General features: G+C 36.4%; 2 protein-coding genes and 1 pseudogene across 2 annotated transcripts in view; 1 reads left to right on the top strand and 2 right to left on the bottom strand.

Annotated features, from left to right (window-relative positions):
* Positions 1 to 25134, top strand: part of LOC149577694 (uncharacterized) — a 145121-nt gene extending 119987 nt beyond the window's left edge. The window contains exons 5-6 of the transcript XR_016363840.1: positions 23493 to 23610; positions 24798 to 25134. The gene's annotated coding sequence lies outside the window, so the exon portion shown is untranslated. The remainder of the gene's footprint in view (positions 1 to 23492; positions 23611 to 24797) is intronic.
* On the bottom strand, positions 8965 to 9943 carry LOC149577696 (putative E3 ubiquitin-protein ligase ARI7 pseudogene; annotated as a pseudogene).
* Positions 11637 to 14834, bottom strand: LOC149577695 (uncharacterized). The gene is made up of 4 exons (XM_089797364.1): positions 14328 to 14834; positions 13794 to 14243; positions 12864 to 13047; positions 11637 to 11755 (listed from the first exon to the last, which is right to left on the bottom strand). Exons 1-4 carry the CDS (start codon positions 14832 to 14834, stop codon positions 11637 to 11639), a joined length of 1260 nt encoding a protein of 419 aa, XP_089653490.1.
* Positions 25135 to 27065: the final 1931 nt, after the last annotated feature.

The raw sequence follows: 27065 nt of genomic DNA, 5'->3' as shown, positions 1-27065 counted from the left end.
TAATACCATGTAAAGTTTCTGCAAATTTTGCTACAAATCCAAGTGATATAATGCCTTGCTTGATGCTGAAGATATTCTTGAATATACAGAGCTTTATAGAAGTGTTACTTGTAGTATAATAACTATTCTGGAAATGTTCTTATCCCTGCAATAAATTGCATAAGGCAGTAATATAGAGGAGTAGACTTAAATATATATTGTGTGTTCTAGAACCTCATTCTTACCTCATACTTATATAGCACCGAAGAGGCATGTCCTTACAAAGGACACGACTCTTTCTAGGTTGGCCCTTATGTATAAACTATTGATTAAATTCCAAGATCAGCATCTCGTAGAAAACATAATTAGTTAGTAATTATACTAACAACAATCATGCAAAAGAACATTGTTAAATGCTCCTAAAGAGGCCGCCAATAAGGTTAATCATCTAAGGTTATTAAAGAGGCAAATCCGTTTAAGGATATTCATGCATTATAGGATCTGTATGATTTGTAGTTCGGATCAGTCATGATTACAAGAGTTACAGAATTAACAGATTGTATTTCTATTATGGGAGAGGTCATCATATAGCGTCTTGTCTTCAATCAACTTCTGCACAGATTTGTGGCATGGCTCCTAACCATTGCTTATGTATTCCTTTCCTTGACACTTCACACTTTCCTATCTCATCCTTCACACTTCCAATCATCATGTGATATTTGCAATGCAAATATTAAACTACTAACACAAGTTCTTTACAGTAGCCTCTCTATACAACAATTAAAGGTCAACAATGCAATTTTTAAAGTTCTCTATTGATTTTACTCTTCTTGGAAAAGGACCAGCTAAAGAGCACGAAATTGAAGACGAGTTATGGATGATCTTAATGCAATGAAGGGACTTTGAACTTGGGTTTGCACTTACAAGTGTCTCCCATTGCCCTTATTCTATAATTGATTGAGCAATTAGTTGTGTGGATCATAGGAGCTAGCTAAGGAATTGGCTCATCGCTGATTCCTCATAGTTTTTCACAGATCCTTACGCAATTTTCTTGTAGATTTCATGTTCACACGATTTTCTTGTAGATTTCTTGGTCACGCAACTTTCTTGCTGATTGCATGTTCTTCAAATTAGTGGTGATCGACAATTTTTTACGGAGGATCAAAATTATTTTCCTTCAACTGGTTTTGGTATTTGTTAGATTGCCTTTCTCCTCTGTCAGTTGGCTCTATCCGCCCCCATAGAGACCTCATTGTTACTGCAACTGTCTTTGCTATACCAACAACTCTGTGATAGGCCACTCAAGCTCAAACTTGAGAACCAAAACCTCAAAGACACCGTTATGTCACTCTCAGAGACTCTTTTTGATTTGAAACTGTAGACAGGTGCAAATTCTATGCACATTAACAACTTCTCCACCACCTTCACCTTTGAGATAGTAGGTATCAAAACGTAGTTTGACTCTGTATTAAACAGCTGGGGATTTGGAGACTCTTAAAAAGAAATAGTTGGAACTTGGTGATAAGCAAATTTCCATGCTCTTTGAAACTGAACAAGTAAAGTCTTGGGCCACCATTTGTAACAACACTGACCCTTCAGCTCGTTTGGGAGTTGAAAAGTTGATCTAGGGGAAGTTCGATGATGATCAGGTAAGACATGCCCGTGAGTTCAACTTGAGGGTCTGGGGCCTGCCTCCCACCACAACAGATCCTTTCATAACTGGTTAGTCATTCTTCAACGATCAACTGGGCATCTCAGAAATCACACTTGATAGATGTTGGTTCGGCCCGGATGACACCTTTTACGTATGGTTTCTCTCTCTATCAGAAAGGTTATGGGCTCTTAGGGCAAAGAGGAAGCTATTCCCTCTTCTCGCTAAAATCTATTTGGATGAGGATCTTACGAGATCACAAGTAGCGAGCTGAAACATTCTAGAGGTTTGGTGGTGGAGGCAAGGGGCAAGGGGAGCTAGGTAGTTATTCGAAATCTCAGGGCTATTATCCACGATTCACTTCCCCCCGATTGGGAACAAAGACTGTTTTTCATAGCCAAATGACAGTCTTGCCAACAGTTGGGCAAGAGTAAGCCCTTCAATGGCTCTCTTCTTGGTAATTGGTGGAATGGCAATGGTACTCTTTGGTCATTGCCTCGTGTCCTTTTTGATGCTGTGGGTTTGGCAGCTATTCAGGCTATTACGAAGACTTATGAGAGTTCCGCCCATTCTCTTCTTGGTGTTGTTGGATGCTAGTAGTTGTCGGTGTGCAAAGAGGAGGTTCAGGCCTCAGGCAAGGTGTGTGGTTTCAAAGGTGTTGTTTGATTAGCAATGGAGTGTTACCTCAGTGGTTCATTTTGACACCGCTCCTAGATTCATGGGGATCCGTAGTTGTCGCCATCTTAGAGGTAGCTTCGTAGTGGGTTTGTTACTCCTCGTTGGCTTCCTCTTCATATGCTGTGGACGATCTTGAGAATGGTGACCCTTTTTTGGAGTTGCACGAGTGTATCTCTGAGGTTTTTTTGCCTTGGGTGACATCATTATTTTGGGTGACTTTAATGCACAAACTAGTGATATGCAGGTTCCTCTACACAATTGTGACTTTGACTTGATTTGCACTCACGAGACAGAGCTCAACAGTTTGAGTCACCAATGCCTCTCCGAGAATTGTTGTAGCCCTTTTTCATGCTATGGCCACCACCTTCTTCAATTCTGCTAGTCCTTTGACTTGGTGATCCTGAACGGTCTTTGTTGCTACCTCGACTTAGCTTTTTACTTGCTGGCCTTGTTGCGGTGGAGCGAGTGCTGTGGATTATGTCTTAGCTTGCAACTCATTCATCTCCTCCATTAGCTATTTCACCATCACTTGTTTACCATATGCAAATGGATACTTATCACATTAAGGTATTAGAATGTAACGTAGAATAGGATACTTTATTCATATAAGTAGTATGCAAAAAACGATTACAATGATAATGATGACCCAATAGTTCATCCGAACGATGTACATATACTTTTCCGAAGGGGCGACTCAACCATCACGTGCCCTTTTGGATACAACTCTACCCGTCGGCTATAATACTTTTTATCCACAACTTCATCCCCCCCAAAAAGTAAAGTCGTCTTTGAATGACAAAATAGAGAGAACTTTGACAATAAAACTCAAACTAAAAACAACTAATTACATCGAGATTTAGATATTAAGAAGAGGGATGCGTCCTTGGTGTAGTAGACGTTCGTGCTCTAAGCTCGTCCAGCTCTGCTCATAGCTCATGCACTTGCCTTGTCCGTACCTTCAAATTTGCTTCAGCCTCCATCTGAATCTCCAAGGCTATTTGCATCATTTCAGCAATCCCTTAAGTTCCCTCTCCTTCTCCGTTGCCACCTGTTGTAGTTGACTTTGCTAGGCCAAAAATGTTGTCCTCTTGGATTCCCAGGCTGCTCTCTTCAACTCCCAAGCTACCTTCTCTGCAGCCAGTTTCGCCTTCATCATTGGTACCATAGTAGTTGACTCCTCTTGAGCCCTCTTCGTTGCTGCCTAGTCTGCTTGGCTCCTCCGAAGGGCATAATAAGCATCCCTGTATATCTGGACTATCTTGTGCCTCTCTCCAACCAGCTCTCCTGTATTGGCCCAATCCTCGTGCATCTTTGTAGTCTTGACTCTGGGCCACCTGCGCTCCTCAAAGTAGATTGAAACGATAGTTGGGCACCCTACTCTGCACCCTACTCTCATGAAGAATATGACGTGCTCCAACTCCTTTACTACTGAATCCAAGGCCTGTATCTGTGTAGAGGCCACTGCTTATAGAGCCTGAGTCACCATATCAACAATAAATGCCGCCCTACTGTAGGCTGCTCGGTGCCCATAGTTGTCTTCACTGCCTCTACCATCTACTCAGCAGTGCTCTCTGTGGAGAAGTGTGGTATCCCATCGGTTTGTGTCGGGTGACTCTCCTCTACCCGTGTTTGTAGGGGATCTCCTTCTGGGGCTACTTCCCGTGCAAGTGTAAGGATGCTTGTTGCCCGCGGGGTTGGTATATGGTTAAACCTCATACTCAAGTACGTGCTTGGCCTCTATCTTGTCGTGGGGAATCATTCGTGTCGTTGCGTCCAAGAATAGCTCAATTGCATAGTGCGACATGTAGAACGTCTTATGCTGTAGTGTCATAAATTCGTACATCCTTTTTGCTAATAGTGCAACCCAATCGTACACTTCCATGTAGGATCCTGTTCATCATTGCTACCTACAGGAATGAAATGTTTGAAGCACGGCTGGATCCTATGAGGCGACTTTTTACTAAGTCCATAAGACAACGCCAGTGCCCTTCATGAACATTGGACTTTTTCAGTCTACCCTTCGACATGTCCATGAGGGTTTCTTTCTTCGTTTGTGTCAAATCCCTTCATACCAACTGTACCAGTTTTGACACAAATGGAGAAAAAAGCCCTCATGGACACATCGAAGGGTAGAGGACTGCAAAAGTCCAATATTCAAGAAGGGCACTGGCATTGTCTTATGGACTTAGTAAAAAGTCGCCTCACAGGATCCAATTGTGCTTGAGACATTTCATTCCCGCAGGTGGCGATGATGAACGAGATCCTACATGGAAGAGTGTACGATTGGGATGCACTGTTGGTAGAAAGGATGTGCGAATTATGACATTGCATCATGATGAAGATAGAAGTTCTAATTTTGGAGTTGATGAAATGCATGATATGCATTCAGAGGGTGAGACATTTTTCAGTTCATCCTATGAATCAGAAGTACATCAAATATGCGATGATGAGAAAAAATCATATGAGAGAAAACGAGTCCTGGATGAAGGACATGGAAATTTACATAAATCATATAGTGAAGATGAAATAGAACTGCATATGGGGTATGAATAGGAGGAAGTTTTAGGAGAATATGAGGATATTAGCCTTGTTGATGAACTGTTTGATGATATGGATGAAAACTCTCATGAAGGTATACTTGAAATCTCTATGATCCTGAATCCATTGTTTGAAGAGGACGCAAATAAAGATATGTCTAAGTTATTTGTGTTCTTGAATCCATTGTTTGAAGAGGATTGCTCATGCAATCAAGTACATCAGCATCATGATGAAGATTGCAGTCCTAATTTTGGAGTTGAAGAAATGCATGATATGCATTAAAAAGGTGAGAAATTTTTCAGTTCATCCTATGAATCGGAAGTACATCAAATATGTGATAAGAGAAAATCAAATGAGCACAGTGCTGAAAGTTTTCCAAATATCCTATCTATTTAGATTCTTGATAAAATTGAAGTAATATTTCCTAAAGGTGGGCTATCATCAAAACCTTTTTATAATGAGAAACAACATATGGAATATGAAGATGGAAATGATCATGTGCAAAAGGAAAATCAAACAAAGGAGAATCATTCTAATGTAGGTATGGCTTATCAAATACATAGGGATCCTCTATTCAACAAAGTCAACTGTGCACATAATGATTTCTCAAAGACAAAAGAAAGGTCAAATACCAATCACAATGATAAAGTAATAAGTGTTGCCCTTAAGAAGGATGTATCTAATTCAACAAGGTCCAAGATGTTGGATGATCAAATTGGGTGTTTGATAGAGGAAAGAAGCAATGTTCACTTGGGGGGGGCCTGGGGCCACCCAATTTCACTGTGCATCATGTTAAGTATGGATGTTCGATTTGCTTCACCCAGAGAAAGTTGGAATCTCATTATGCCCACTATACATTAGGATGACTTGGATCAACCCCTCAGGAGGGCTATGTCTGTAGATGGCCTTTTATGCTGAGCACTTCTTAGATATCCATGATGGGATTATCGTGCGTCCTACATATTTCACTCGGCGTTGGTGCTATAACCGTCAAATCTCTTTTGGTTCCTTTAAAGTTGGATCCCACCAGCTTAGATACCAGATTGACCATCACATCGACAAAAAGGATTGTATTTGTCATTTATGTTCCTTGGCGAAGACGGAAATGGAGACTTCATTTTTTCGTTGTCCCATCTACTATGAGATCAAAGGGAGGTTTTACTGTCTTTTTCGAGATTGCATGTTCTTATCAGTTTTTTTGGTTACATTGAGTAGCATTGCTTGGTACTCTATCTCCAAGAGGCCACTCAACTTCAAGATTGTACTTTTTAGCTCTTTTTCCTTCAGCACTAGGCTTTGGATCAGATTATCACCAACTTTTATGCGCCATGTCCCTCGCTAGGGACATGAAGTTGTAGTTTTGCACTCCTGCTCGCAGCCACATCAGATATGAGACCCAGTTCTAGACTCACTAGACAATGATACTCCTCATTTGACAATATTCAGAGACATTTCGAGACCCTTGGTCACCCTATTCCTTATCCTTCGGTGATGGACTTCTTCTGGCCAAGGAAGGACCCCTAGTCCTTTCCTTGGTGTCTTCCTTTGCTTCGTTGTTGCTTTGTTCTTTTGCGAGCATCATTTGGTGTCCCTACTGTTAAGCTTTTCAGATTTTAGGGCAGAGAAGAGGTATAGTGCAACAGTGGTGAATGATTACATGTACATTATGTTTTTGGTGTGTTCCTTATTCACCACCCAACATGCACACACATACACACATATAAGATGAAGAGGTGCGTCTTCCAAAAGACATGACACTTCAAATGGGGCCAATTAAGCTTTCCCATTTAATTGAATTATCATATAATACAATAATATATTTCATATTATTATTATTATATTGCCATTAAATATGTAGCCACTCTTGGCTTACTTTTGCATATTTAATTATTTATTGTTGATCTTTACCGTAAAGGCAACAAACATTCACTTCCTTTTGGACTTGAGAAGAAGATCAACCAATAAATCTCAAGTCTATAAAAGACCTCAACTTCTCTATCTTCACAATTGGTAGAGGTGTACCAAAAACATAACTTCAATAGATCGCAAATCTATTATATATCCTGAAAGATCTCGAAAGATCTCAAAGTCATCATCATATGCTCTTAAGTATTAGTCTGTTGAGTGTAACCGACTCATCCGAACATCAAATCGCTGATGTCACATACTTCAACCTTGAGTCTAATTGACTAAATTGATATCAAATCCATGATATCAAAAGCTTTGGCCGAATATCAAGTCCATGATATTCACTAAATGCTCCAATTAATGGCTTCCTGACTTCAAGACCATGATGTCACCATGCACTCAACTTGTGGAGCTTGGAACACGAGTCACAAGGACTCAATTGACATCAAATCCACGATGTCACTTGTACTGGTATCTGGACATTAAGTCCACCAAGTACTGAATTTGACATCAAATCCATGATGTCACCTGTACTGGTATCTGGACATTAAGTCCACCAAGTACTAAATTTGACATCAAATCCATGATGTCACCCGTAGTGGTATCTAGATATTAAGTCCACCAAGTACTAAATCCAACATCAAATCCATGATGTCACATGTACAGGTATTTGGACATTAAATCTACCTAGCACTAAATTCGACATCAAATCCATGATGTCACCCGTACTAGTATCCGGACATTAAGTCCACCTAGTACTAAATCCAACATCAAATCCATGATGTCACCTGTAGTGATATCAGGACATTAAGGCCACCAAGTACTCTGAGTACTAGTATCTGGGCATTAAGTCCACCAAGTACCAAGTACTCAATCCTTGAGTCAAGAAGACTCAAACTGTGGATTGCCACTATCCACAAATCATAAAAAATATAATCTCAGATGAATTTAGCCACATATGCATACAAACAATATAGTCTATGCTATATTCACATATCAAAGAAATGATCATGCAAAATATCCAAATATCTCAATTATAGACTCAACTATATAAAAGAGGTTAGTCTTTGCTATAACATAGCCAATGATCATAACAAACGCAACCAATAATGTAGCCTAGGCTAAATATAGTATTGGCTAAATACACAACCCATAAAAATATGTATAAAAGAAATGTTTATACATATGAATCTCCAAAGGAGGAGTTTATAATGCAAAACAAGGTCAAAGTAGGCCTATATGTAAACTCGTCTTTAAGTTTGAGCATCTCTAAGGTGGATTCAATCCACGTATGCAAGTTCTCAATTTATCCATGACTATTTTAAGTCAAACCAAATTGAAGTAACTGGGGTCCATGACACTTAATGTGATCTACCCCCTTAGCGAAGAGTTTACACGTTTCCTACCTGCTCCCTCTGAAGTTTAGGTTTAACTACTTTTGGTACGACTCCCTCTCAATGTGTACATTGTAAGGTCCCATCTCCTTATCTAGCCAAAGTTTACGGATAACTTCTCAAGGGGTTACGAGTCATTATCAAACCATGAGAAGTTTTTGTTTGTCACTTAGTCCAGATTTGTCTCAGAATTAATGGTTTAACCAGTTTTAATTCTTTAACTCATACACAAAAATGAATATAATGTAATATCCCTATTGACATTCAATCTTAACAGAAAAATATTCTGCTATGTTTAGAATGCACTTGGAAATGTTCGAATGCTCTTGGAAATGATTCCCTTTGAGATTTGGCGGCTTCCTCTGTGCACTTTGATATCAATCCTCCTTTCTTGGAGGAAAAGATCAAGGGACATAGCTTTTATGTATAGAAATATAATAAATACAAAAGAGATTTATTCCATTAGGAATACAATACTTAGAATGTTAATGTTATTAATTGAATAACAAATATATGTATTTTTTTCATATATATAACATAATAAGAGAACTCTTCACTTTACATGTTTTCAATAGTTCTCCATCTTATATACATAAATATAACAAATCAAAATAATAATTATGAACTAACCTCATTATGTCTTACTTTGAGTATGTTCTGCAATCTTAATAAGATATTAATAAATAATTGTTCCTACTTTCCGACACAACTTTGACTAGTGGGGCATGACCTTTATGACTTGGATACACCATTCAGCTTCTACCTTTTAAATCAATATTTGACTCCTCAAACATATTCCAATCATTAAATAGTGTTTTAGTCTTCTTTCAATTCCTTTTTGATTGCATTGACAAGGTTGTGAAAATAATGGCCAGTTGCATTTGTGAGGTTTTCAAGCTTGATTCGGTATTCATTAAATTCTTCTGCTGGCTTTTTGGTCTCCATAAAAAACCTGCAACTCTCTCAACACATTGCTGAAGTTGTTCTAAATGGGACTCAGCAGAAGCTTGGGTATACTCAAACAGTTCCTTGTAGTAGGCGCTTTTATTTTCAATTTCAGGAAGATAATACCCATAAACATACATCCACTTCAACACTCTTGTGCATTCAACAACCTGTACCCATGCATCTCTCACTAATTTAACATGTGATTCAGGTACGAATTGTTTGTCAGCCAACTGTTTGATCTGAAGTACGTTTTTGAGATTTGACACTGCTTTGGCCCTGGACTTTTCATGGGCTGCCCATCACTCTTAATAATGATTGTATCTGCCCAAGGATTGTTTAATGGCTTCCCTCTTTATTTTCTCTTCTTCTGTTTCGGATTTCTGATTTCTGATTTTGTCAACATTAAATCTGTTGCAGAAACAAAAATCAGGATGTCCTTGCCAATCCCCAAGGCATAACCAGCAAAAATGAAATTTGCATGTTTCCACACATGTCATATGCACGCAACCTTCATTCTTCTCTATTGCACGCTCACATTGCGGGCACGGCTTTGTGTTTACAATTTTCCAATTCTCTGTTTCTGCATTGTCACTGTCCTTCAACACCCATTCTCTAATCGTATCACAATCTGTAGGGTGATGTATCTCTTCCGATCAACTCCAGCAAAAATGACGAGAAATCTACAGGTGACATCATAGAATTCTGTGATTCCAATATGCAATTCCATTGCATTCTCACATTCAGGAAAAGGTCACCATTTGATTTTTTCATTTTGTCCAACATATGATTCAACAAGAAATTGCTCATAAATCTGAATGGATCTACCTTCAGCGGTTAAGCTTCCCATGAAGGAACCCACTATGATACCATGTTATGTTTTTCAGATTTCAGGGCAGAGAAGAGTTATAGTGCAATAGTGGTGAATAATTACTTGCACATTATGTTTTTGGTGTGTTCCTTATTCACCACCCAACACACACACACACACACACACACACACAAGATGAAGAGGTGCGTCTTCCAAAAGACATGACACTTCAAATGGGGCCAATTAAGCTTTCCAACTTAATTGAATTATCATATAATAAAATAATATATTTCATATTATTATTATTATAGTGCCATTAAATATGTAGCCACTCTTGGCTTACTTTTGCATATTTAATTATTTATTGTTGATATTTGCCGTAAAGGCCACAAACATTAACACCTACTGTGGGTGGTTTCCCTTGTTTGTGAACTTTCAGTCCCTTAGATCCTTGTTGGTCTCTTGGTGGACATTAATAAGTTTATCTCATCTTATTTTATCTTACTCTTTCGAGGCTAAGATTGTCCACTCCCCTTAAAACATAAACAAGAAATAGACTCAATTGCCATCTATTCCCCAGAAATGTGACAGGGAAGCCTCATTTTGTGTTTTGATAGATGAAATGGGTTTCCCATCACAAAACGATCATTTTTGGTCAATGAAAATTAATTAAATTCATTTTAGAAGTACGGTGAATAGTATGACATAGATTTTATCCTTATAATATGTTTGACAAGGCTTTACATTGCAGTTGTTCAACATGAATCATGCTTTCTTAACTATGAAGCATATTTATACACATTTGACACACCACAGGGACAAGCAACAAATAACAAAAACACTGATGATAATTGAAGTTTTCATCACTTTTTAGGAAGACGTGACTGGGCATTTGCCATTTTCTTCTATAGTCTTGATGATAAATATAAACCTTTTCTTATTCGGTTCTAACTTAAATTATTCAAAATTTAAAATAGATTACATGCAGTTAAGTGTTATTTATTATGCATGCATTTAAATATATAATGAGATTGAATTTGAAGTTAAAAGATTAGTTGTTTATGAATGTTATAGATATTAAATTGGATTTTAGTGTAAGATGTTCTTATTTGAAGTTGAAGTTAAAAATTAGTAATTTTTGAATGTTATAGATATTAAATTTGAATTTTGGTGTATATATATAATAAATTAGTGTTTTAAATGTATTTATTGAGCTGATTTTTTAATTATTGTATTTAATTTTGAATGAGCTTAATTTTTTTACAAACACAATTGTTTTAAGAATCAAGTTTTTTATTATATATATATATATATATATATATATATATATATGAAATTTAAATGAAGTTATATAAAATATTTAAAAGTGATGTATGATATTATTCAACTTCATGCATTTTTACTTGAATGGAATAAAGTGTTGTATGTATAGAACTTTTATGCATATATATAAATCGAAATCATGTGTGAGAGAGACATGCAAGATATATATTAACTAAAATTATATAAATAAAACGCATGCAAGTTATATAATTTAACTGAAATTATGTATGAAATGTATGCAAGTTGTGTGTGTGTATATATATATATATATAGCCGTTTCTTCTACGCAACCTTTAGAAATTTCGTTTTTTCATCACATTGCCATTATGTTTCTGGTTTCTGGTAACTATGATTTCCACAATAGTAGACTTGAAAACCAAAAATGTATTACAAAGGTTGAAATTAAAAGTCAAGCCTCTATCTCTTGAAGAGTCTCATGTTTCAAATCTGCAAATCTTGTTAGACCCATCTTATGTTCTGCCTCTGAAAGTACACATGGCAATTCTTCACGCACAACAGCTTTAACGTCTGCAATCTCAAAACATAGAAACAATTCTTCTAAATGAGATACATCCAACAATTTGATCTTACAAACACAACCAGCAGAGTCTCAGAAGATCAAACTCAATCTTGGGCCTTCTTGTGAGGGAGTTACACCCAGGCCAGCTCTAATACCCCTTTGTAGAGTTAAACTCAGACACAAGATGTAAACTGCATTTAACACATGAATATATTTTACTTATTCAACAGCTATTGCATCATGATCCACCTCAATGTAGAGGTTACATTTTGATCTGCATAAACAATACAAGAAGACAGTTTATTATAGAGGTTGCAGTCTCTAGAAACACAATGGTTCATTGAATCACCAATAAAGGAACTTCTAAAACATCTAAATTGCCATCTATGAAAAATGAACAAAACCACTAAAATACTAATTTAGAAGCTCTTTCTAAGAACTCCACTACATCTTTGAGAATTGTAATTCTATTTCCAGTTGCATGCTCCCATTATTATCCATTGTTGGCTTGAGGTTTCCATTTAGTGCAGAATGCTTTACTCCAAGCATTGAGCACAATTACTACTACGAATCTCTCTCCACATCTATATTTTGACATCTTTCTTCATACACAGTTTTCAATCCTGCAAATAGTGCCTCACACTCCACTTCTTCAATCCTGCAAGTAGTGCCTCACATTCCGCTTCTCCAATTTATGGCATAAGTGCCAAGCTCTTAGTAGCACAAAATGACCCTTAATAGTCTAAAGTATGCAAGCATATTAGCTGGACTGAGATTTACCCACAATGCACCATCAAAATTCAGTTTGCTCCCCTGCACTAGTGCTTTCCACTTTTACTATTGCATATCAAGAAAAAAACGAAGGAGTTTTACATAGTTCACAATGCCACTGTAAATTACCCTTAACGAGCTACCAAGTCTATACTACCCAGCCATAATTCATAAATCAGCACACTGAAAGTTTACAACTTAATACAAAATGCAATTACTGTTAAGAGTAAAACTATTCATCATCTTCTTCTTCTTCACTGGAGTCCGAGGTGGTGAAGTGCACTGGGGAAGGCATGAAGAGATTGGCAGGAGGCTTTCTATCCACTGTTTATCTTTTCCAATTGCCCTCTTCCTTGAGTTTCTTGACAAATTGTGCCAAAGGAATGTTAAACTCATGAAATGAGCTGCCTTTATCTTTGTCTTTCAGAGTGGTATAGGCATAGAACAAGTCTTTTCTGTCCAGCAGACCTATTGCTTCCTGCAGCAACTGACAAAACTGATCTTCCTTAGGTTTGAAAATAGCTATAACCTGCAGAGCAATGTCAGCAAAAATGAGTTTCCTTAGAGACTCAGTAAGGAATTTAACTTTACCCTGAAAAATGTTATCATTCATATATTTCCATAGAGACCAGAGCACAATGGAAGAGAGAATAGACCAGAATACAATATAACATTTGCTGCTACTACTGATTTTACAAAAATAATGTTGTCTAAAGAAGAATTGCTATCAAACTTGAGCCCAAAAAGGTTCTAGATTTGCCAGGCAAATGAACACTGAAAGAAAACATTAAGAACTTATTCTGGCTGATTGCAAGCATTATAGATATTACAATCTCCCCCTTATTTTTTAAAAGGTAGTTTATAGATCAGCATCCTCCACAAGAAGCAAGCAACAGTGGGTTCAATAGTCCTAGCCCACATATGGATAAGGATCTTCCATTCAACATGTGCAAGGGATAAATTCTAGCAGGAGTTCAAGTGATTGAGAATGACAGCACTGGAGGAGAGGATAGAGTAAACATATTTGGTTTTTACTAGGTGCAGAGGGGATGAGTTAGGCCAACGCAGCTGGGATAGGCAAGTATCATGAGAGCAATATTCTAGCCTGACACCCAAGCCTTCAAGAGAACTCTTAATAACACTTAAGGTTCTTTTCTGAAATTCACGTAAATAGTGTCTATCTCTTAGTTCCACTCAGTCCAACAACTCCCCATTACACAGGATGTCATTGAAAGATCTTATGCCTTCCTTAGCTCATTTCTTTGCAGAACATACCTGAATAAGGGCAAGGGGTTTTGATTTACTTAAAAAATTCCACCAAATAGAGCTTTTAGCACACCAAACGTTACCCACTTCCGATCTCTGAATGGTACCAAGCAGGGGTCTCACCCTTGCCCAGCTTTTCCACAGTGATCTGAACACATTGGATCCGCCTACCACTGTTTTACCTTCCAATGCTAGAAAGTCTAGCATGTCCAGATCACTCCAGAATCTAGCTCCAGAAGGATGTCCATTGCTCAAGCTGTACCTTATAAGAATTTTCCACAGTTCATTGCCTTGAACTGCTTTAGCAATCCATTTCACTGCGAAGGCTATGACCTGTGTTCTGAGATCCTTCAACCCAAGCCCTCCAAATTCTTTACTTTTGGTGCACCAATCCCACCTGATAGCATGGGTTTTACTTGTTTCTTTCCTATCAGACCAAAGAAAATCATGAATAATCTCCTGTAAAAACTCAAATTGGTTAACATTGAAGAGCCGAGTTGAAGAGAAGTACACTGAGTGGGAAGAAAGGATTTTCTGACACACCTGCACCCTCCCAGCCACAGACAAATAGAAAGAATTCCATTTTTTAATCTTAACAATGATTTCCTCTCTAATCCAATTCCACATATCATTAATGTTTGGATTAACAACAAACGGGATCCCAAGGTACTTCCCAACATGGCTAGGATCCCTCCAGCTAATACCATACTTGCAGCACCAAGGTGGGGGATGTGACTCCCATCCTAGTAAAATGGATTTAGGGATAGAAATTTTGCAACCAGAAGCTGCACAAAATAATTCCAGTTTTGTCATAAAGTGACCCATATTCTCCTCTTCGAGGGCAAAAAGAATGGCTGTATCATCAGTGAACTGGGCATTGGAAATTTTCTTCCCATTTGGAAAGCTAGGGCCTTGAACGTTGGGAGAGAAAGAACTGTCTCTGAGTAGATAGTGAAGAGAATCTGCTTCTATAACAAAGAGAGCAGGTGCTAGGGAGCAACCCTGCCTAGTTGATCTTGAGAGTTCAAAGAGATCTTGTAATGATCCCATCTTTTGGCCTTCACATTCTCCAAAGTCTAAGTGGAGGATAAGAAGAAATTAAATTAATTTCTTATAAATTCATTCAATTAAAAATAAAAAGGTGACTTTGTATTTAATTAATTTAATTATTATTTACAAAGGAGTAGTTTCTAGGGTATGTATTAATTATTGGAAGGACGGAAGCCTCTTGTGATTTAATTAATTATTGCTAGGGAGGAATTTCTAGGGTATGCATTAATTATTGGAAGGAGAAGCTTCTAGCTCTTACAATTAATTAATGTTTAGTTCCTTCCAGAAGGATGAAGAAAAGGATAAATAGGGCTGAAAGTTTCATTGCTAATCATGGGATTATTGTATCGGATGATTATGACTTGCATTTGATAAGAGCTTGGATGTGTGAATCACACTCTTTTTTGGGCAATAGAGGACGTTCATTCTCTATTGTAACATTCTAGACGTCATTCCCTTAGGGTTTGGCCTTTGGAATACATCTCTTTGTAATTGATTGCAGCATTCTCAGCATTAATATAATTTCAGCCTTGGTTCAGCTTTTGGGCATTCCTGGGTGTCCATTATAGTGGTATCATAGCTATTAGTCTTGCCATCCTATGGAGTTCTTATAGGGAATTTGGAATAGCGAGATAAAGGGAAAAGAGTTTGACAAAATGTATACTAGTCCAAATCAAGAAAGTGTAATGTTCAGGATACTAAATACATTACAGGAGGGGCAGCGGATGCAATAGGAGCATAATAGGCGAATGGATATGATGTTGCAACTTATGGCTAGATAGATGGGCATCAATATTGACAATCTGTATGTTGCTCCAGTGCAGAAAGAAGTTGTTTCCTCAAGTGGGATTGAGACACATAAAGAGCCACCTAGCTATGATGCTGGTGATATGGAGTCCATCGATGTGTGATTAGAAGAATGCAAGGATACTATCATATAAGCAGCCACTTCTATGTCAGTTGAACCATCCAACGAGGAGTTTGACAATATGCATGCGGTTGTAGATGTGTGCTCTGATGATAGTACACTTGTTATTTCTAATGAGGTGAGCAATATAGTGATAGAGTCATATTATACTATCGATCAACAAAGTGTTAATGTTCACTCTTGGGATAGTACTATGTTCAACATGGATACAACATTGTCTTATGACAATTTGATGTTTGAGGCTGATGTTGATCATTCACTTGAGTGGAGTTGGGCTCAGTTTTCACCATCTACAAAGATTCAGTTTTGTGTTGCAGCAGTTGGGAGGAAGAGGTTTCATAGATCTTCTCTAGAGCCGTCTTCTGGTGACATCCAGACTTCTACTTCATTAGCACAAGTTTTGGGAGCTAACTTGCAGGACATGTGGTTGGTCTTAACGATGTTCATTGGCAGTTTGTTTAATGTCCATATGGATATCACATATTACTTCAATTGGGATCCAGGTGGAGGTTGGAGTTCATTATGTTACTTAATTGCTTGAGGACAAGCAATTTCAAGGAGGGTGGATTTGTAATGATCCCATCTTTTGGCCTTCACATTCTCCAAAGTCTAAGTGGAGGATAAGAAGAAATTAAATTAATTTCTTATAAATTCATTCAATTAAAAATAAAAAGGTGACTTTGTATTTAATTAATTTAATTATTATTTACAAAGGAGTAGTTTCTAGGGTATGTATTAATTATTGGAAGGACGGAAGCCTCTCGTGATTTAATTAATTATTGCTAGGGAGGAATTTCTAGGGTATGCATTAATTATTGGAAGGAGAAGCTTCTAGCTCTTACAATTAATTAATGTTTAGTTCCTTCCAAAAGGATGAAGAAAAGGATAAATAGGGCTGAAAGTTTCATTGCTAATCATGGGATTATTGTATCGGATGATTATGACTTGCATTTGATAAGAGCTTGGATGTGTGAATCACACTCTTTTTTGGGCAATAGAGGACGTTCATTCTCTGTTGTAACATTCTAGACGTCATTCCCTTAGGGTTTGGCCTTTGGAATACATCTCTTTGTAATTGATTGCAGCATTCTCAGCATTAATATAATTTCAGCCTTGGTTCAGCTTTTGGGCATTCCTGGGTGTCCATTATAGATCTGACCTATCCCCATTAACTTCTGCTGCATTTGCATCCATCATCAGAGTTTCCATCATGTGAGAGAGGGCTGAAGGAAAGCCAAGGGCTTCCAAATGAAACTCCACTCAACCCTATCATAGGCCTTTTCATAATCAATCAACATCATCCCTACATTTTGTCCTGACTTATTAGCCCAATCCATGGTGTCCCAGCTAGTTAGTAGGTTCTCCAATATGAATCTTCCTTTAACAAAGCCTGTCTGTGTAGGATTGATGATCTTAGGTAGAATATGCTCAATCCTAGATGCCAGCACTTTGGCAAGAATCTTGTAGGAGACATTGAGACGTGTTATTGGTCTCCAGCTTTTGATAAGGGTTTTATTCCCTCCTTTATGGAGCAGTTTGATGAGACCTGCTTTAATCCCCTGCCCCATAGGGATATAGAACATTTAAAAGTGATGTATGATATTATTCAACTTTATGCATTTTAAAAAGTGATGTATGATAGTATTCAACTTCATGCATTTTTACTTGAATGGAATAAAATTTTGTCTATATGGAACTTTTATGCATATATATAAATTGAAATTATGTGAGAGAGAGACTAGCAAGTTATATATTAATAAAATTATATATAAAAAAAACACAATAGTTATTTTAATTAACTGAAATTATATATGAAATGCATGCAAGTTGTATATACTAACTTGTACATTATATATATCCATTTCTTTTACGCAACCTTTAAATTTTTTTTGTTATTCGTCACATTGCCATTATGTTTCTCATTTCTCATTTCTTGTTTCTGGTAACTATGATTGCCATAATAGTAGACTTGAATACTAAAATGTATTACAAAAGTTGAATTTAAAAATTAAGCCTCTATCTCTTGAAAGAGTCTTATGTTTCAAGTCAGCAACTCTTGTCAGACCCATCTTATGTTCTTCCTCTGAAAGTACACATGGCAATTCTTCATGCTTCTGCTTCAGCTAGTAACTTTTAACCTCAACAACAGCTTTAACTTCTGCAATCTCATACAAACAATTTTTCTTAATGAGATACATCCAACAATCTGATCTTACAAACACAACCAGCAGAGGCTCAGAAGATCATTTCAATCTTGGGCCCTCTTGTAAGGGAGTTAGACCCGGACCAGCTCTAATACCCCTTCGTAGAGTTAAACTCAGACACAAGACTAAACTGCATTTAATACATGAAAATAGTTTACTTAATTCAATATCTATTGCATCATGATCCACCTCAATAAAGAGGTTACATTTTGATCTGCATAAACAATACAAGAAGACAGTATATTATAGAGGTTGCAGACTCTAGAAATGCAATGGTTCATTGAATCACCAACAAAGGAACTTATAAAACATCTAAATTTCCATCTATGAAAATTTAACAAAACCACTAAAAAACTAATTTAGAAGCTCTTTCTAAGAACTCCACTACATATTTGAGAATAATAATCTTATTTCCCGTTGCATGCTCCCATTAATATCCAACAATGGCTTGAAGTTTCCATTTAGGGCATAATGCTTTATTCCAAGCATTGAGCACAATTACTATTACGAATCTCTCTCTATGTCAATATTTTGACATCTTTCATCATATGCAGTTTTCAATCCTGCAAGTAGTGCCTCACACTGCACTTCTTCAATCCTGCAAGTAGTGCCTCACATTCTGCTTCTCCAATTTATGGCATAAGTGCCAAGTTCTTAGTAGCACATAATGACCCTTAATAGTCTGGAAGTATACAAGCACATTAGCTGGGCTGAGATCTCCCTAATATGCACCATCAAAATTCAGTTTGCTCCCCTGCACTAGGGCGTTGCACTTCTCATTTCGTCTGCTATTTTTTTAAGCAACTAACCCATTTATGGGAAGGAGTATAACATCTGTTATTTTCATTCAGAAATCCTCTTATTTAAACTTGCAGGGTGAAGAAACAGAAAATTGTCCTCCCAGACTCTAATTCAACCTAACATGAAATTAAAATTGGGAATCGATTTTAAAAAATTGTATAAAAGAATCAGCATGCGAGCATGCATTTGCAAATACATGTAACAACTGTTTTATTACAAAGTTCACTAATTCCCTAATGTACTTGTTTAAGTTATTGAGTTGAGAGTGAATGGCTAAAAATACAATAAAGTAAATGGAAACACTTATTCTATTCTAGTATGAATGGATAACATAATAAGTTCCCAAATAAGATATATATATATATATATATATATTTTTTTTTGAAAGGAACTAACATGAATCATAAAATTTAATTAGGAGCAAGCTAACCATTTGAATTACTTCTTTAAAAAGAAAGGAAATAATTTGAACTACTTTATAACATGCAGAATTACAACTTTTCAGGTAAATCTTTCTAAACATTCTAAGTAAAAATCTTGCAGCGGAACTAAATAAAATACTCAGTGTTCTTTTGGAAAGAGGTTTAGAGCTGTGAGAAGAAAGGTCCTGCATGATGAAATGTTTCTGGTGTCTCCTGCTTGTGTCTTGATCAAGCGGGAAAAGGTATCACTAGGGCATTTAACCACCCAACCATGGATCGTACTTGATCCCTCTTGTTTGCTTTCTGACCTGAAGTGGACCTGGCCCCCTGCGAGGGATGGCAGTGGTAAAGTCAAGACTCTGGGAATCTGGTGTAGAATCACCTATAACATGATTGGTTCTATCCTGTAGCCTTCTGCTACTTTGGTATGACACCTGTCATGGATGTATCCGGTGACTCCATTCTGATTGCCATTAACTCATACCTTGGCCAAGGATTTCTTTTATCTGGAGTCAACATATCACCTTCCCATCTGACCCTAGGTTTGGGAAATGGTTTTAAACATTTACTAATGGAGTATGTTATGTTTCCTGATTCCCTCCTAATTATCTTGGTTCTGCTCATGGGATATTGTTTCATGTGCCATAGGTAGTAGCGAGTTATCATTCCCCATTTGAATCTGTTAAGATGAGTTATTAACTTTCTGGTGCAGCTGTCCTGCTGCCAAAGATGTTGTGGTTGTAGATATGTAATAGTGAGTTATCACACTCCCTTCTTACTTTTATTCAGTCAACATGGAATGTTCAAGGACAGCTTTCCTGCTGTTTAAGATGCTGATGTAACATAACTTCTCAATTTACTGAGTTTGTAAACAACTTGGATCAGAGGATACACTCATGAATAGTTGATTAAATTTGATGTTTTAATGGACAACTCTTGTGATTAAAGAATCAGCTAAGTTGACAGTATTCTTTTGTACAGTTGGTCTATTGGGTGTTACCCATTTCCCTCGTGCAAGGCTATTAATTCTTATCAGGATAAAGATTAGTTTGATGATATAATTCCATGAATATCTTTATTTAGGTTGGTACTCAATAACTGGTAAGACTGACGAATATATTTGGGTTAGAACTACAGTTGCTGCAGTTTATGTTTTAGTTCAAGTTGCTATTACGTTTACATTTATGCACAGCATTCATGTCATTAACTTAGAGCAAATTGGTTTTGAGACTTCCTATTCACTGGACCTTTCTTCTTGTCAATATAGAATGTGTTGACATATTTTATTGACAGGTCTGCGAGTTTAAGAGTCTCCTATTGCTTTTTATTGCTCAGAGGAATACTTGGCCTAGACTACTCACACAATACAAGTTCTTAATGGCTAATTCCTTCTACCTTAATTTGGGTTACTGTGGAAACCACTTTTCTTTCTTTTTGCTACTCCTAATGACAATAGGCTTCTCAAGAACTTCTACCTGTATTCAAGTTGAATATTTGAACAGGGGTAAGAATGAGTGGTAGCAGTTTTAATGGCAAGAAATGGTAGAAGAAATTATAGAAGCAGTAGCATTTCTCTACACACCTAGTGTGTGAATTGTGCCATTTTAATTATAGACAAGAAGGTTTGCAGCATTCCTCAATAACTTTTAAAATTCGATAAGGAAGTTCAGAAAATACAGTTTTTTTGAGTTCTTTCAAGCTTTCAGCTAGTTAAAAGATAGCTTCTTCTCATGTTCAATACAGTACTAACAAAGTAGATTTATTAATGGCAGAAGAGTTGTCAAGACTAAATCAGAAGTGCCAATGTTCACATTCAGCTGTTGCACTGTTCTCAGTTTTGAAGTATCTGCTGTGGATAAGCAGCCCCGACCCTTCCTACACAGCATCTCTGTATTCAGTTTGCAACAAGACTCTCCCAAAATGATATCCCTCTCTCCGTTTCTGAATGAAACAATAAGGTGGTATATCAAATGCAAATTGTTTTCCTTCCACCTAATTCCCTTGTCTTCTTGTCTTCATACATAATGGCGTTGTTTTCAATCCACACTGTCCGATGGTCCTTTTCCTCCGCCAACTTCCTATCGTGCTAAGGCTTCTCACATATCACAATAAGGACTCCTTTCTTTAAAATTTCCTAAGGTTTGCGATGACACAATGTGAGAATCCCTTAATTTAGAAACGTAGGAATATAATATATGGTTGGTGATGAATGAATCAGATAAAGTGTGGAAGGCCCTTGGGGAAGTTTGAATCCAATGTTAGAGTCATGCAATTAAATAATAACATTGTTGAGGTCACCTGAGGGTGTAGGGAAAGCTTCCATGGTAAAGATAAATTTTCATGATAACAATATACTAGTGAAAGGATCCCTAGCAAGGTTGAAGATGAATTTATAATAATTTTAAATTTCTAACATTTTTTAATTATAATTAAAATTCCATTTTCTATTTAATATCAACTTTATTAAGGTGATAGTAACATCACGTTCGAAAGAGTGGAGGTAATAAGATAGTATAGGTTATTTGCCAATCTCCACGAAACTAGATTGGTCAAGAGGAATGTTTAAGATGACAAATCGTCCATTATGTTAGGAGGAAGCATAGAGGTGCACACCTATAGTGTAGTCACCTTGGCCACTGAGGTACAATTTGTTAGATGAAGATCTTACCACTCCAGGTTGTCTGGAACTCGACCATCTAACATCCTCTTTCTTGGTGATACCTTTTCCCTCCCCTTCGGGTTGGCTGTGGTGCTTCCTGCATCCGATTCAGAATAAAGGCAGTTAAACATTTATGAGAAATCTGAGCAGTAAAATTCTCAACATGTAATCAAATTTGTTTGTCTACTAAAACCATTACTAATTAGAATTAGTTTGATTAACATAACTAATTGTTAAGAATCTTAATTACAATTTGAGGCATAATCAAATAAAGTTAAATTTGAGAAACTTACATTTGCAATATTCTAAAATCCGAAACCAGAATCTGCCTAGGGCACAGTCTGCAAAACTAGAGTTAGTCTGCATAAACCACTTATGGCACAAAAGTTATACCACTGTATCAAATATTTCCACAGGTCGGGGGGCTAAAATAAAAATGACAGATTTGTTTGCAGAAGAAAGTGTGCCAATTGGGGCCTGCATATGATTATTGATGATTAAGATTTAGCGAACTGGTATTGTACTGTCACATAATGCTTTAGTAGGTTTTCATCCATTCTAACAGTACAACTGTATAAGCTAATTAATAAAATACTTGTTATTCTGTAGTTCTCTAGATGCAGGAAGCTCTGCTCAACTTATTTCTTGAGATAATGTTAGAAAGTATTTACATTTCTGAAAACTATTTCTTAGAGAAAGTGTAAAGGAATTTTGATATTGAATGTGGTCTATCATCTTCCACACACACAAACACATACTCCTGATTACAGGGAAAAATGTTGGCAAACTGATTCTTTTGCACTACCCTAGAGCTTGAGTAGGATTCTATCCATTCTAACAATAACAGCTGATAAGTAAATATTGGTTATTATTATATTTCTCATGGCACTGTCAGCTGTTCACAACTCCTTTTTAAGAAAATATTAGAAGATGAATTTCAAAACATCAGAAAATGCTTTTCTTAGACAAATTATTAAGGAAGACTAATTTTAACTGAGGTTGGTCATCTTTCTTTAATCGACTTTATGCCATAATTTTAGTCGTATATGATGTCAGTAGTTTCCTATATTTTTCACATGTAAAATGTTGCCGCTCAACCTAAATGCTTGTCTTAACCCATTTCCTCCCATTTCTTAAACCTGGCAAATATACTTTTTGAACTCCTGGCAACTTAACTTTTGGACCTTGGTTGACTTGTAATCATAAATTACTATTGTTTAAGTTGTTTAAGTTGATGTGTAATTGTAAAATCAGAGGCATCAATTCGTGCTTGGCTCTATTTTGCTAAAATGCCTCGAAGATGCTTTTGGAGTCTTATAGATATGTTTTAATGTGATGGTTCGGTTTGGGTACGTGGTTTGTTGAAAGAACCATTTTCTTTCTTAATTTTTGTGATTTTTACTACTGTATTCAATAATACTAGTGAACCATTAGAAACTTTGAATGTGGAACACTCAGAGATGTTGCTGTGTTTAGCTGCCAATGTTTGCAGCAGCTTTACCCTGGAAAAACTAATTAAGGCATGTAGGAATACATTCATGTTGTTATCATATTTAGTTTACTGTTCAGGTACTTCATCTGATATTTACCATTGATAAATAAAGTTAGTTGAACAATGTTGTAACCCTCGAATATCTTTTGCAGGTCTCAAGAGTCATCCTGTCAGTTCATTTTGGATGGTCATGGTCGTGGGACAAGTCAAACATTGACTTCAACTCCTGTGCTTTCTTTTAGGAGTTTCAAATCAGTGTCCCATGAAATGGTTTTGATCTTTACTGCCTTCTTTGATCAAAATAATTTATTCAAAAGCTTTATATTTAAGCATTTCTTTGTTCAAATCAGAGATTTATTGAAAGGTTATGCTGGAAAACTTGCATATCTGTAATTAAGTACTAGGAAATCTGGTTAGCGTGCATGAGACCCTGGTACTAGTCTGGTTCGAATCGGGTCCAGGTTGTGTCTGGTTTGCCTGTGGGTTTGGCAAAGGTTCATAACCAGGCAGGTTGGTTTGTCCTGGCCGAACCAGGGTCAAACCAGGGCAGATCCAGGCAGAACATGTGCGAACCAGGTACATTTTCACTGAGAAATATATTCTATAATGTAGTGCGGGAAACAATTTTTAAAGAATTTGAATAAGATATTAAACATTACAAAACAAAATTTGCTGAAGCTCAGAAATTTATTGCATCAAATCAAACTAGCCCTCAATATTTTTTCCTGTGAAATATTTACATCTTATTGCTCACAATGACCTGTCTGATTGATTGCAAGCTCTCTACAGTGATAAATTATAATTTAAACATTAAACAATATTTTCAATAGGTGAAGAGAGTTGCAAGCTACTTTTTAACATTTTTCAAGTAGGATGTTAATTATAAGCAAACAAGCTCTCTGTATAGGGAAAAAGTAATAAGCATTTGAGGACTTGGAAAGCAAGAATGCTATTGGTGCAGGTGATCCCACTGGCATTGACACTGTTGGTGAATCAACTAGTGCCATTGATGATGAAGAAGAAGATATAGACAATCTATTAGATGATTAGAACTTTTGAAAGTTTCAATTATTGGAAGTCGGCATAATGATAGTTGAACTCAATAATACTATTTAAATATGTTGATGTTGATATGATTATAGGTTTATGGAGATTTTGTTGTCTTTATGACACCATGTGGCAGTCTAATCTTAATTCATACTTCTCGACTACACAGATATATATGTATATGTATATATATGTTTTGTATTAACAAACCCAAACTTGAACTTCAACCTGAACCGGCAACTTAAAAGTATTGCAAACATGCCATGTATATTTTAATAATTTTTTTGGTATTTCTATTAATGTGTATTTAGGCATTCAGGAGTTTATCTTATTAAAGAATAATAACTGCAGTCTATGTATGAGTACAGGGTGGAATCTAACCATTCAAATATCTGCTCCTCACTTGGCAGGGATGAACTTGCTCTGATTCTTGAAACAAGTGAGATGCCACGAGTCTCAATTGGGCAGCTGCCAATTCATGTTTGTGAAGCTTCCCTGATTGATAAATCACATGATTGTTTGTAACCTGAAGTAGAAATAATTGGTCAGTTGTCATTATCATACAAGGTGGCATTAAATTTGTAAGCTTCCGTTTGACACAGCTATCTATGTTTGAGCTACTTTATTTTGGAATCATCAAAATTGAAGTCTTGATACATTTACATTGAGAATCAGTGTCTGTTCTTTTTGGTTTTTTCCTATATTAGTTTGGAATCATTAATAAATATGTGCACAAAAGCTTCTACACAGGTTACCCATAACAGCATCAGAAAATGGTCTTATTTCATTTCAAGCATGTACTTCGCGCATAGTTGCTTATGGTTTTGGTGATTTCTCGGAGTGTTTATGAATATTCCTTAAATATAAAAGCCAGTGTTAACTTATCGAACAAATTACATCAATATAGTCGTTTCTGTGGGAAGTGCTCCAACATATACTGGAAAACGAGCTTGTGGATACGAGTTCTTTAGCTTTATATACAGCAACATGTAAGCAAGCAGTTTAACTTGAAACTATTTCAACTGATGACCCCTTCATACAAACTACGCATTTTCTGATCTTTGCTTGATGGTATTTCAAGGATTATGAATCAAATTTCTTTGTTGATGATTTCCTTGGCACTGTCATGACCAATTTCATTCTAATAATTTCATCTGTTGAAGGTGAACTTGATGTACATGTTGGATGTTTCTTTCTTTTTAGTCAAACTTGTGATCAGCCATGAGGAAGCTTCCACCATTTGTGCAAATTGGAGTGTGTTGTGATGTCCATACCTGGTATTGGATGTTGAGTGATGGTCACTTTTGGGTTTAACTTGTAAAGATGTATGAGTAGTGTTGCAGTTGCGTGAGTTTGCTTTACAGTTGTGGTAGGCAGTCAATTTTCTGTTTGTTTTACATTTTCTAGCTTACATGTTAGGTACACATGAATAATCTTTGATGGCTATTATATGTTGCCCTCCTAAGTCTGAAACTGCAAAGTGTAGCAGGCCTTGTAGCTTGTTAAATAGGGCAGACTGGTCGAAATGTGATATACATGGACAAACACCTAGGCTCAAGCTTAGTTAGCAAGAATGCTTAAAAGAGGAGGGTTTTGATCTCACAACAGAACAGCTCAGGTCTCATAGGTCATTTTGAATTTTCTTAATTTGATCTTTGCATTTTGAATAAAATTTTATTCCAGTTAATTGTAAGAGCCTTTGTAAATGATTAAAGATACAATAAAGACAATTGTTTTTGAGCATGCTCATGGACCTTATTTTTGTGATGGTTCTTTCTTATGATATGTGTTATAACAGAACTCCAGATTTTCTGTGTCATAGGATTTTATGGAAGCTTATTCATAGATTTCGCATAACCAACACATTTAATATTATGCAACACTCCTTTTAAATATGGAGGCGACGCTGTAAATATAGTGACACGCCATAAAATTTGGACCCTTGGTTAAACGTGTTATCTTTTGGAAGAGACATCAATATTTTCTAAAAATTACTGCGTCAAGGGGATTTAGCAATATTTGAACGCATGGTAGACATGACAATTTGACATTTTATAGACTTGTTGAGGAAGTTTGACACAAGCTTTGACAGTGTGTGTGCAATTTGAAAAACAATTGAGTTATAGATTCATTCCAAGGAGCTTATTTTTTTAATGTAACATTTATAAATAATTTTAAAGAAAATTAAACAATTATATTCTACTTTGCTTACATTGTGTACAAAATTGGAGTCGAGTTAAATAAATAAGATTTCTAAATATTTATGAAGTCATAATTGTTTTTTGGTGACAATAAATGCAACACATCAATTTTTTAAAAAACCATGAAGATTTTTTTTTTTTTTTTGTCGTCAATTGAGGTGTCCAAATCATCTAGTTCGACATTTTTAGTTCCACAATAAATCTTATATATTGTTTCGTACATATCTTCAATGATGTTGTAGCTACAATGTCTACATATATTTAAAAAAATACTTATGGGCTCTATGTAATGTACTGCTAGGGAAGCCCAGGGAAAAGAAGGTCAATTATGCACATCACAATATTTGTTTGACATGGAATGGACATCATATACATGGGTGCATCTCAGAACTCAAAACATAAGCAAGATATAAACATACAAGAAAGTAACCAAATACTTTATATCACGATCCAAATGTACCATTTCAATACTATAAC

Source organism: Cupressus sempervirens, chromosome 1, assembly GCF_028749045.1.
Source record: "Cupressus sempervirens isolate cs-2001-9-10 chromosome 1, ASM2874904v1, whole genome shotgun sequence".
NCBI classification, from domain to species: domain Eukaryota; kingdom Viridiplantae; phylum Streptophyta; class Pinopsida; order Cupressales; family Cupressaceae; genus Cupressus; species Cupressus sempervirens.
The sequence above is the reverse complement of the archived record's forward strand: the minus strand, read 5'-3'. Positions and strand labels throughout refer to the sequence as shown.